The 12,266-nt window shown below is 56.5% G+C and overlaps 1 protein-coding gene across 2 annotated transcripts in view; it reads left to right on the top strand.

Moving 5' to 3' along the window:
- The window catches only part of NIBAN2 (niban apoptosis regulator 2), a 54,104-nt gene that overhangs the window by 19,254 nt on the left and 22,584 nt on the right, over positions 1-12,266 (top strand). Inside the window, exon 1 of one of the 2 annotated variants that reach the window (XM_040482382.1) lies at positions 1,795-1,954. The exons of the other annotated variant lie outside the window; for it this stretch is intronic. Within the exon in view, the coding sequence (XP_040338316.1) occupies positions 1,795-1,954 (160 nt within the window). Of the gene's footprint in view, positions 1-1,794; positions 1,955-12,266 lie in introns of those variants that run through there. 2 annotated transcript variants of the gene reach the window in all.

The raw sequence follows: 12,266 nt of genomic DNA, 5'->3' as shown, positions 1-12,266 counted from the left end.
CTGCCCAGTCCTCCTCCTCCTTTACCTACTTAGCACCTCTTCATGTCTCAGGTGCCATTTTCTTCCAGAAGTCTTCCCTGACTCCACCGGCTAGGTTATCGGCCTCTCATCTGGGCTCCTGTAACTTCCCGTGCTGCTCCCAACTGGGGGCTTACCATGCTCATTGTCGGTTTTGTTGATAGTCTTTCTCCCTCATTAGATAGAAGGGCTGGTCTAGTTCCTTCCTGAATGCCCACTGCCGCGTGGTTGATGAATGAGGGCAACATGAAACCTTTCTTGGCTAGCACAGTGGAGCCCCCAAGACCCTCACTGGACTTTGGCTCTGCCCCCAGCGGTCATTTTGGTTGGCTCTGAGGGCCTGAATTTCACGCCGGGTCCTGTCCTCAGCTCCTGCGTCTTGTGGCCGATGGGGAGCGGCTGGGCAGTGATGCTGGCTACCAGGTGGTCAGAGAGGAAGGGCTCAGTCAGGAAGGTCTGCCTGGGCATCTCAAGGGCTGGGCACCGAGGGGAAAGTCGGTGGTGGGTTCTCAAACGGGTGGGGTCCAGGCCAGTGTGAGGGTGCTGTGGCAGAGCGCCCCGTGTCTCCAGTCCAGACTTGGACATGTGTTGAGGAAATCAGGGCTGCTGCCCTTTGGCCTGGGGCAGTTGTGACAGGTGTCCAGGCCCCAGGTTAGAGGGCTCCAGTGGGTGTGGCGAGGATGAAAAGAAGGGAATGGAGAAGGGTGTTGCCCAGAAGTCAGCAGGGATGGGTGGGCGGGGGTGAGGAGGATGGAGGTTAGTGTTTTACAAAATCACCGTCACAGATCAGCTGCCTCTTTGCCCGTCCTGTTGACAACAGCCGCCTGAGAGAGAAGCCAGTTATCCCCAGTGCACAGAGGAGAATACCCGGGCTCAGAGGCGAGGCCACAGGACCACGGAGCTGGGCTTTGTTGGCACCTGTCTGGTTCCCAAACCAGGGCTCTCCCTGTGGGGGACAGGGACGTTAAGCAGGGGTGTGCACAGTGTGAGGCCGCTGGTCCTGCTGGAGCATCTTGGAGCTCTGGGGGTCCTCCAGGCTGCCTTCGACTGCCCCTTTGATCCTTTTGTCATGGCTTCCTCGGCCTGGGATGTGTGGGGTGTGGCCTTGGCCACGGCAGGGCTTGGTGCAGAACGCCAGCCCCCGGAGGAACCCCAGGAGTGGGAGCGGTGCCCCCCACGGTAGGCGCAGTGCCGGGGACCCTGCGGTGGGCCCGGGGTAGGTGTGGGTAGAGGCCAGTCCTGCCCTGGCTGGGGCCGGGGGTGGGGCCTTGGCACCCTTTCTCCACCCTCCGCAGCTTGGCTCTGTGTTCTTGGGTTCTGGGCTCCCGGAACAAGCCGCCAACTGTGAGCTGTGGGTACGGTGCTGCCAGGCAGGGAGGGAGGGCCCCGGAGGAGATGAGAGGGCTTTTGTTTCCCTGTTTGTGTCAAGATGGGAATCGACTTCCTCCCACCAGGCTGCCCGGGGTATAAAGGAAAGGGCAGTCCCCGGTGGGCGGGTCTTCAGTCTGCCTTTTTTTCTTTCTGGCATTTCTCTGAGCCCCACTTCAGCCACCTGCCTCCCTCCTCAGGCCCTCCCGTACACTCTTCCCCAGCAGACCTGGGTCTCTGAGCCGTGGTTAAATATTTGCCAACTGAGAAGAGCTTTAAAGGCAGCTTTGTGAGAAATCCCACTGCCCTGTCCCAAAGCTGCCTTTGCGACGGGGAGCCCCAGGCAGCCTCTGCCCTCCTCAGCCTCCTTTTTGGGCCCGTGGCGGCCATTTGGGCACCTGAAACTGGATGGCCTTCCCTCCAGGGGTGGCCTTCCCCACTCAGCACTTGCTTATCGGGCACGCACCTGGGCCAGGCACGAGCTGGGTTCCGGGGAGACGGCGGGAACAAGGCCTCTGTCTGGGGAGTGGGGTCGAAGGAGACTTTCGTGGGGATACAGCAGCTGTAGGTGAGAAGAGGGCCAAGGAGAAGTGGGGGCTGCGGGCACTGGACCTGTCTTGGGTTCCGAGGAGGTGATGTTCGAGCCTGAGGGGGAGGAAGAGGAGATGGCCAGGCTGAGGGGGGCTTTGAGAGAATGTTCCAGGCCGGAGACCCTCAGACCAGAGCCAGTTCCCTCTCCTGGGTGCTGAATTCTGACCGCACCCCCTCCCCCCTGCCGGGCCCCCCCCCCCCCCCGCTGCTTTCTCTTCACCCTGTTCTCACAACGTTGCTTCTTTCTTTCCTATTCCCCAGCCTCGGTTTCCCCATCTGTCCAATCCAGAGCTCGAGCTTCATCTTAGAGGGCCCTTCCCAGGTCCAGTGGCCTGTTATAAGCGTATGTCACTGGTCCATTAATAAGGGGACACTCCGGGGCAGGGATTCTACTGGTGCCAAAGGTTAAGATGACAGCCATGTATCTTTATATTGTTCACCCAGTTCTTTGTTGACAACAAAAGTCAGCATCTCCTGAGGACCCCTCATCACCGAGTGAGATTGTGTGTGGGAAACTATCACGTTATGCCCATTTTACAGACAAGGAAACTGAAGCCCAGAGAGGCCGTCCTGAGCTCAGGGTTTGCTTCTTGCTTCAAGCTTGGCCCCCTAACACCCCTGCCTCTATGAGACACCCACTTTTCTGTCCCCAAACCCGTGCCACACTGGGTGCTTGGGATACAGAAGGTAATAAGGTGCCCCTTTTGACCCGGGCAGCTGCCAGGCGAGTGGGGAATGTCCTGGCACAGAGACTACAAATGTTTTTGAGCTCTTTCTCTGTTTCAGCACCATTCTAGGTGTTGGGATAGAGCAGTGGACAGTGGATGGCTTGGCCTCAGGTCACAATTTCCCTCTTACCTGTGTGACGTTGGACAAGTCACTTCACCTCTCTGAGCCTCATCTACAAAATGGGTTCAAGAGTAAATCTGGGTGAGGGTTAAATAACGTTGAGGATACTTGTTAGCATATATGGGAGCTGCCTCCGTGCCTGGCAGTGGGTGAGTGCTACAGGCCTTCGCTCAGGCCCCGATTATTATTATAATTATGCACAAATGGGCAATCCCAGGAGATATTTGAGTGGGACCTTGAAGTCTGGCTAAGACTTTGTGTTTTTCTTTTTTTGGCTAAGACCTTGAACTGTGGAAACAAGGCGGGGAAGGGGCTTCTGCAAGGGGGCACAGCACAGGTGAAAGCGTGGAGATGGGGGCCTGGGGTGGATAGGAAATTACCAGGGTGGGGCCTCGGGGAGGGAAATGGGGCTCAGAACCTGGCGGGTCCTGGATCTGATTCAGTGTTCTGTCTGCGGGCCACGGTGTGCCAGGCCCCGTGGCGGGTGTCGAGAATGCAGTGACGGGCGAACCTCCCGTCTCCTGGGGTGTCGGAGCCCTGGAAGAGCCTCTCTGAAGCACTTTGCATGACTGTCCTTTGTGTCTCCACATCCCTGGGAGGTTCTCTGGGTTCAAGCCCCCAGCGTGGATTCAGGCTTCTCTACCTGACAGCTGGCTGACTTTGGACAAGTCACTGGGCCTCACAGCCTCCTGTTTCCTCAGTGGGGGTGGTACCTGTACCCACTTCCTGGGTTGCTGCCAGGGCCCGGTGGCAAATGCAGTAAAGGCCCGGCAGAGTAAGCCTGGGGATCAGCAGCCAGCGTTGTGCCTTACCAGCTGTGTGACGCTGAGTAGGCTCCTTAACTGCCTGACACTTTCTTCCCTCCTCTGTCCACTGGGGTAATGACAGACCCTCCCTCCCTGGGCCATTTTGATCTCCTCCATAAAGCCCCTTGCACAGAGCTGGCATGCCATCAGGTAGTTGCCACGATCGGGCCTTGGCATGCTGTGGGCTGCTGTATTTATGGGGAGAGAATTTACCCTTGTTCCCGGCTCCAGGGAAGGGGTGACCAGCAGAGGGTCCCTTCAGGGCAGCTGAGGCCGGCAGGGAGGGAACCTCGTGGGTGGCAGTCACCTTCCCGAGTAAGAAGGAAGGTGTTGTGCGCATCCTCTCATTTCTGGGGCCTGGCCACAGCCCTTGGGTTGGGCATAAGCCTCCCGTTCTGTGGTGAGGAATCTTGGGGTGTGTGTGGGGAGCTTTATTGCTCAACGAGGGTGGCTCTGTGCCCCAGGGCGGCCCTGGCTGTAGATCGCGCCTCTGGCTTCTTGCTCTGAGCTTCCTACTATGCGCCAGGCCCTGTCCCAGATGCGGTGGGTACTGCCCGGGGGAGTCCGACAGGAAACAGGCCTTCACCCACTGCAAGACCAATGGGGGGCTATGGAAATAAGTGGGGGATACCCGCTGGCCCGGGGGCATCCTGGGGGAGGGAGTGGTGCAGTGGGGGGCTGAGAAATGGGCACCCCCCCCCAGCGGAGGGGGGAAGGAGTGTTCCTGACCTGGAGACCCCATGGCAAGGAAGAGAAGGCAGGAGCCTGGGGGCCTTCTAAAGAGTTTAGTCTTTGTCCCAAAGGCAGTGGGAGCCATGGAAGGTTGTTGAGCAGAGAAGGTTCAGGGTGAGAGCTGTAACACAAAGATCCCTGTGGCTGTTGTAAGCAAAGGATCTGAAGGAGTCAGGAGTGGAAATGGGTAGAAATTTGGAGGCCGGGCAGACATAGGATGGGCATTCCCATGGCTGGGGGGCAGTGACTTGTGGCACAGTCAGGGCTCAGCTGTACTGGCCTCTTGACCGTCCCCTGGTCAGCTAGGAAGTCCACTTCACCCTGATGGCCTTGCGCTGGGCCATGGGGCATGGCTGGTGGGGGAATTCTCTCGGGCCCAGAAGTGGGGTTCCAGGGACCTGTTGCTGCTATACAGGTGCTCTGAGCAAACCCATTCTTCAGGGGGTATTTGTGGGGTGACCTTGGATCAGTCCCGTGCCCTCTCTGGCAGCTGTCTCTCTTCTGAACAAGAACTGGCTGTTGGGGTGAGGGTGCCACTCAGCTGACTTAACCCCCTCTTGGCTTCGGCTCTGCGGGGTTCCGGCTGCTAGTTCAGGCTCTTCTCATGGGCGGTCTGCCAGTCCCCCTCCTCTGCTGGCCAGTGGAGCCTGTCATTACCCCTTCTTCCTGACTTTGCCCCTGATTACAGGTCCTGAGTGGGAGCCATGTCAGCCTTTCTGACAGCGGCCACCCACAGGGCCAGTGCGGTGTGGAACCCCAGCTCCCGGAGGCTGGCAGGTGGGGGTGAGATGGATCTGCCCAAACTCTGGTTCCGTGTTAGACTCAGGCTGATCTGGGTTCCTGTCATTTACAAGCTATGTGTTTCCAGAGAAGTCACTTAACTTCTCTGAATCTCAGTGTCTTCCTCTGTAAAGTGGGGACAGCACAGGAAATAACACGTGTGGACGTGTAGCACCGTGCTGGGTGTGGAGGGGTGCTGAACACTTGGCTGTTGCTAGTACTTCTTCATAGTGATAGTAGGGTGGCCAGGTAGAAGGGCCCTGGGTTGGGCACTGGGGGCCTGACGTGCTGACCCAGCTCTGTTGACATATGCTGTGTGACCCCAGGAGAGTGTCGCCACCTCTCTGGACCATAAGCTTTCCCTGCTCTCCTAGGCGGACGATGGAGATGGTGGTACTTTGGGCAGCTGTGCGACACAGGGAAACTGAGTCCCTGGCTGCCTCCTCTACCTCTCCACCCTGGGCCTTCTCTCCAGGGCTCTGATAACCAGGTAGGCAAGTTCCGGGCCTGCCCTGCCCTACAGGGTGCCGCCTGCCTGGTTTCAGTCGGCAAATCTCTTTCAGCCCTGAAACCGGGACGGGCCTCGTGGGTGAGGTGTGTCCCTGGGGCCCGCTGGAGGGACCGGATGAGCCGGGAACAGATTTGGCGCATTGCCCTCAACTCGGGCCAAGCTGGGGCTGGGACCAACGTGAAGCCCCTGTGGCTGGCACGAGACTGACGTGGTCCCGGCTGGAGATTGCCCTCTTCGTCCTGGGACCCGGCAGTCAGTGTGGAGGGGGCCCCGGGCCTGGGCTCAGATCCTGCCTCTGCTGCTCCCCAGCTGAAGGACTTGGCAGGGATCCCGGTTCTCCTCATCTGAAATGAGACACCGCCTGCCCCAGGTTGAGTCCAGGATTGGGGGGGGTGACTCAGCGTGACATGTGCTGGGCTTCGGGAGGGCCACGAGAAGGCCTTCGAGGCTCTCTGGGGCACCTCCGCGCTCCTTTTTCTCATCCTCTGCTCCGGGAGCCCTTTCTCCTCTCTGAGCCTCAGTTTTGCCATCTGCACAGTGGGCTAAGTCCCCCTGTCCCCCAGAGTTGGCAGGGGACTGCGGGCCACCCTGGGGCCTCCCACATTCTTGCCCAGCCCCCGCTTTCTGAGTGCAGGAAGCAGCGTGACCCATAACGTTGTCAATTTGGGAAATCAGAGATTAACGTTCTTCCGGTTGCCTTGGCTACTGTTGGTGCTGGGCCTGGGGCTAGGCTGCACCGGGGGTTGCTCAGCTGGGCCAGGGGTGTTTCAAGGGCCTCTCTCCGGATTAGGGGAAGCTTGGACAAGAGGAACTATATAGGAGCCCCCGTTAACATGCCTCCTCTTTGCCAGGGTGAAATGCTTTATGCCCATTAGCTCATTGATCTTGACCTCTTCTTTTTTTTAATGTTTTTTAATTTATTTTTGAGAGAGAGAGAGTATGAGCATGAGCAATGGAGGGGCAGATAGAGAGAGGGACAGAGGATCTGAAGGGGCTCTGCTCCGACAGCAGAGAGCCTGATGCGGAGTCAAACTCACAAACTCCAAGATCATGACCTAAGCCAAAGTTGGATGCTTAACCGACTGAGCCACTCAAGGTGCCCCTGATCTTGATTTTCTCATAACCCCATTAGGCAGATACTGTTGTGCCATTTTGAAGAGGGGGAAACAGAGGCTCAGAGAGAGGAAGTGCCTTGACCAAGGCCACACAGTTAGTAGGTGGCAGAGCCAGGACTTGAACCCAGAGCCCGTGTGCCCAACAGAGATGGTGCCTCGTACACAGGTAGGGTTGATGCTGAATCCTGCCCCCCACTTCCCTCCCAGTCCTTCTGTCCAGCCTGAGGGGCCTGTGGTCAGACTCAGAACTGACTCACCGGCAGCTCAGAGGAGGTGCTGAGGCCAGCATCCCGGTCAGCTCCTGGGGCCAGGGCAACACTGATTATATCATCACTGAGATTTTGATCAGCTGAGCCAACAGGGACCTACCCACCCATTTTACAGGTGGGACAATTAAGGCCCAGAGAAGATGGACAGGTAAGGATCCAGTAGGTGTGAAGTTTCCCTGCCAGCTCAGACCAGTTTGGGGCTGGAGACCCCAGGCTTCAGTCTTGGCTCTGACAGTCATCTACTTACTGTGTGACCTTGGGAAAGTCACTTTGCCTCTCTGAATCTCGGTTTCTTCATGTGTAAAATGGGGATAGTAAGGTGCGCTTTGCCTGCCTCTTGGGACCAGGCAAAGACCCCGAAATAAAGTTTAAGGCAGGACTAGAAATTATACTTCGGTGCCATGTGGGAGGCTGTTGGATGAGGAGGCTTTGTGGGGTGGGGGCTTTGTACAGGCTTTGAAACTCACCTCTTTCCCTTTCTGGCCTGTGGCATCTCTGAGTAGGTCACCTGGTCTCCCTGAGCCTCAGTTTCCTTATCTGTAAAGTGGGGATAACAGTATCTATTCGGGTTCAGTGAGCTGTTGAACATGCATAAGTTTTTAGTGATAGTCACATCTGGTAAACTCTGGGGGTTCTAGAGGCAGAGTTAGGAGGCCTGGATGGGAAGGGGGTGGCTCTAGGTCATTCTTTTTTTTTTTTTTTTGTACAGTTTATTTATTTATTTTGAGAGAGAGAGAGAGAGAGAGAGAGAGAGTGAGCACAAGCAGGGGAAGGGCAGAGAGAGAGGGAGAGAGAATCCCAAGCACTAACAGTGCAGAGCTCACTGTGGGGCTTGAACTCATGAACTTTGAGATCCCAACCTGAGCCGAAACCAAGATGCTTGACTGACTGAGCCACCCACGTGCCCCTCTGGGTCGCTCTTGATGGTCCCAAAGGGCGCAGCCCTTGGAGACAGGGTTCCAGTCATCTGGGAGGCAGAGAGATGCCCCCACATCCGGAGCCGGATGGAGCCCACTACCTTCGTGGTGCAGATGTGATGTGGAAATGGAGGCCCCGGGGAGGGGGCATTGGTCCGCCTGAGGCCCCAGAGCACAGTGGTGTCTGGGTGCAGATGGGGACACTCAGGTCCACTCCCAGGATTCGTGGGCTCATGAGGGAATCGGGACCCCATAAATGTGTGCTTCTCAAGACAGCCCCATGGAGCTCAGTAGCTTTCTGTTGACTGACAAGTGAAGTGACTTCTTGAGCCATTAGTCTTTGTGAGCATTGGTTTGTACACCTGTAAAGTGGAGGGTTTTATTCACGTCTGGGGCCATTTCAAGAATCTGAGTGTGTGCATTGGACCCTGAGTCTGAGTGGGGTGAGTTTACCTCCTAATTCTGCAGGATGTGCTGGCAGAGGGCACCTGGGAGGATGGGTGAGGAAACGTGGAAGGTGGTGAGGGCGGCCCACGCCCTCAGACTGCTCCATGCCAGCATCTGTACCTCCCAGCAGTTCCTGAGTCTGGGACCCCCGGGGACCTTGGGTGGGAGGGATGGTGAGCCTTGGCCTCGGCGGCCCTAAATCCGTGGTTTGTGGTGTCTCCAGAAGCCATGGGAGGAGGCGGGAAGAGCTGGCATGGGCAGGTGTGGAGGGGAGAGGAGCCCCGGAGGCCTGGGGACCATCCACGGACACTCAGGCTGGGGGATTGAACTGTAAAGTCCCGACGGCAGCTCCAGGGAGACAGCCGCTGTAGGGTGGCCAGAAGGGAAGAAAGGGGGTGCTGAGCACTGCCCAGAGGAAGGGGACTGCCTGGGCCATGACCCCGGAGCTCAACGGGCAGGAGGAGCATCCAAGGCGGCCGGGGCTGCCCATCCAGGTCTCCCTCCAGCAGCGTTGGCCACACAGGCCGCTGGGTACCCTGTTGAGGGCTTCTCCCCTGTGAGCCCGTTCTCCCAGGAGGGGACTGGCCCCCTTCCCTGGCCTGCCTCTCTCAGGTCTTTCCAGCCCCAAATCCTAGGCCCCCTACAGCGCTGCCTTCCCATGGCACTTCCTTTGTACCAAGCACGAGGCAGTTCCTTCCAGGCTGTCTTAGGACTCTCTCAAGAATGTGCTTGGGGCTGCCCTTGCCAGGAAGCCATCCTGCCGCCCTGCTCCCTGCCACACCCTCCCCCCCCAAGTCTTCCCTTTCTAACCCTTCCTTGACCAGAGTTAGGTCGAACGCACCCAGTTTCCTGGTGCCGCCTGGGACCCTTCTAAGGAACCCCTTGAGAAATGACGTCACCCCTACCCCTGGCCCAGCGGCTTGCCTAGTCCTGGGGCCTGGTGTGGAGTAGGTGCTCAGTAACTGGTGAGTGGACTGCCCCTTGCTCAGCATCTGCCTGTGCCTGGCCAGAGTGGGGAGCAAAGGGGAGCCAGTGGTGTGCAGAACAGTGTCAGGGCCACCCTCCCTGATTTACGGTCAATCCTCAGACAGATACTAGCATCCCAATCCATTTGGCTCCCGAGCTGGGAGAGCAAGTTTGGGTAGTGAGAGACCCCACTCTGTGATGTTTGGTTCTGGAATTTCAGGTAGCAAAGTGTTTATCTGAAAACAGATCCAGATCTATATAGTTCTTCTTCTTCTTTTTTTTTTTTTTTTTTTTGATGTTTATTTATTTTTGACAGGGGGAGGGGCAGAGAGAGAGGGAGACAGAGGATCCAAAGCCCCATGTAGGGCTCGAACTCACGAACCGTGAGATCATGACCTGAGCTGAAAGTCGGACGCTTAACTGACTGAGCCACCCAGGTGCCTATGTACTTCTTGAGTTTGGACAGCAAGGCATGCCTGTACTGGCAGTTGGGTGAACTTGGGGCCAGGGCTGCTGCTGTCTGTTTGGGGGTGCAGGGTGCCTGGGGCCATCTCCTCTTTTCCTACACCCATTTTCTGTCCATTTCTGCCCATACCTTCTCTTCTCTCCACCCTCTGCCTGGTGACTCCCACCCTAGTCCTCAAGCCCTCTACTCCTGGACCCTGGTCCTACAGTCCGGCTTGGATAACTTGTCCTCATCCCAATGGGAGGGTGACAGTGGGCTTTCTTTTTGCCCCCTACCCCACCCAGCCCTTCTCAGCCCAGATACTTCAAGCCCGTCAGCTTCATCTTTGCCTTCTGTCTCCTTCAGGGTCACCTTGTTCTGGTCTTCACTTCCTCAGCCTCCCCGGCTTCCTCTTCAACCTACAGCAACCCCCTTCCCCACAATCAGGCCTTGACACACCTCAAGGGATGATACTTTGCCCTTCTTGTCCCCGTCCAGCCCCGGGGCCTTCTAAACCTAGCCACCCCCTGCTTGGATGCAGTATCTGGGTTTTGCTGAGAGCATGCTGTGGGTTAGGCAGTCCTGGGTACGAGTTCTGACACAGGACAGCGGCTTCCTGCTGGGCCTGGCTTCCCAAGGGTCAGGGTGGATTCTGGCCCTTCTGGAAATAATGCTCTGAGGCTGGGTGTCCCAGGGGCTGGTCAGCCCCCCCCCCCCCCCCCCGAGCCATGGCTGAAGGACCCTTGAGATCCTGCATGCAGGTAGAGTGCCTGTTGGGCATGTGACTGCTTGGGGCAGAGTTGGGGCAAAACCCTGGGCTGAGGCTGCGTGCCCTGGTGGCTGAGAGCCTGGCTGTCCAGTCCTACGTCCGCAAGCCGCCGTCTCCTCCCTAAAATGGGGAAACAATAGCCCTGACTCCCTAGGGTTTGATGAGGATTCTTTGGTATCTGGTACGTAAAACATGCCCACCCGCTGGCTCAGATTACCACTCAATAAGTGGTAGCCATGATGGTGATGATGATGATGATGATGATGATGATAATGATGATGGCAATATATCAATATTATTGTCATCTGAGGTCCCATTTTTCTCTCTTTGGCTCCAATTCATTACCCCATCTTGTCTGCTCCCCTCACCCCTCCCTATCCTGCCTCATCATTTTTCCAAAACAATTCCCATGGTCTTTGAGAGAGTTCTGGTTGTTTATGGCTTTTAAAAAATAGGCATTCAAAGCAAATTCCTCATTTGTTCCCCCCTTCCTCTCCCCAGATCGGAATCTGGACAGGCATGACCTCATTCCAGGAAAGGGGATCACAGGCAGGGTCTACGGAGAGGGGTGCTTGGGCTGAGCTGCCTGAAGGGGGCATAGAGGGAGTGGGCCTGCCTGAGACCCTGGGCACGAGTGGCATGAACTTTCAGTAGCCAGCCAGCCCCCCTCCCCCCCCCCCAACCTCCTAGCTGGGCCCCAAGACTGCATCCCAGCTCCATCACCCACTTGCTACGTGACCTTGTGCCAGTGACTTAACCTCTCTGGGTCTCATCTCTTCTGTGAAATGGGAGTAACACCAACCCTACCTCACAAGGTTATTGAGAAGAGCACAAGGCGTGTTCTTGGCACTCAGAGACCAGCCATGGCAGTGGGGGGGGGGTGCCATGTCAATCCCTTATTTGAGACAAGACCAGTTCTTCATTTTCTCATTTAATATTTGTTTATTTATTTATTTATTTATTTATTTTAACAACATTGAAAAAAATGTTTTTTAATTTTTTTTTTTTAACGTTTATTTTTGAGACAGAGAGAGACAGAGCATGAACAGGGGAAGGGCAGAGAGAGAGGGAGACACAGAATCTGAAACAGGCTCCAGGCTCTGAGCTGTCAGCACAGAGCCCGACGCAGGGCTCGAACTCACGGACCGTGAGATCATGACCTGAGCTGAAGTCGGACGCTTAAGCGACCAAGCCACCCAGGGGCCCCTGAAAAAAAATGTTTAATGTTTGTTTATTTTTGAGAGAGAGAGAGAGAGAGAGAGAGACAGAGCATGAGCCAGGGAGGGACAGAGAGAGAGGGAGACACAGAATGCGAAGCAGGCTCTGGCCTCTGAGCTGTCAGCACAGAGCCTGATGTGGGGCTCGAACTCCCAGACAGTGAGATCATGACCTGAGCCAAAGTCAGACACATAACCTACTGAACCATCCAGGTGCCCCTATTTATTATTTAAAAAAAAAAATTTTTTTTTAACGTTTATTTATTTTTGAGACAGAGAGAGACAGAGCATGAACGGGGGAGGGGCAGAGAGAGAGGGAGACACAGAATCGGAAGCAGGCTCCAGGCTCTGGGCCATTAGCCCAGAGCCTGACGCGGGGCTCGAACTCACAGACCATGAGATCGTGACCTGAGCTGAAGTCGGACGCTTAACCGACTGAGCCACCCATGTGCCGCCCCCCCCCCCC

The sequence above is a fragment of the Herpailurus yagouaroundi genome, unplaced genomic scaffold (assembly GCF_014898765.1).
Source record: "Herpailurus yagouaroundi ecotype Mexico unplaced genomic scaffold, PumYag 160, whole genome shotgun sequence".
In the NCBI taxonomy this organism is placed as follows: domain Eukaryota; kingdom Metazoa; phylum Chordata; class Mammalia; order Carnivora; family Felidae; genus Herpailurus; species Herpailurus yagouaroundi.
This window is presented reverse-complemented; position numbering and strand designations above follow the sequence as displayed.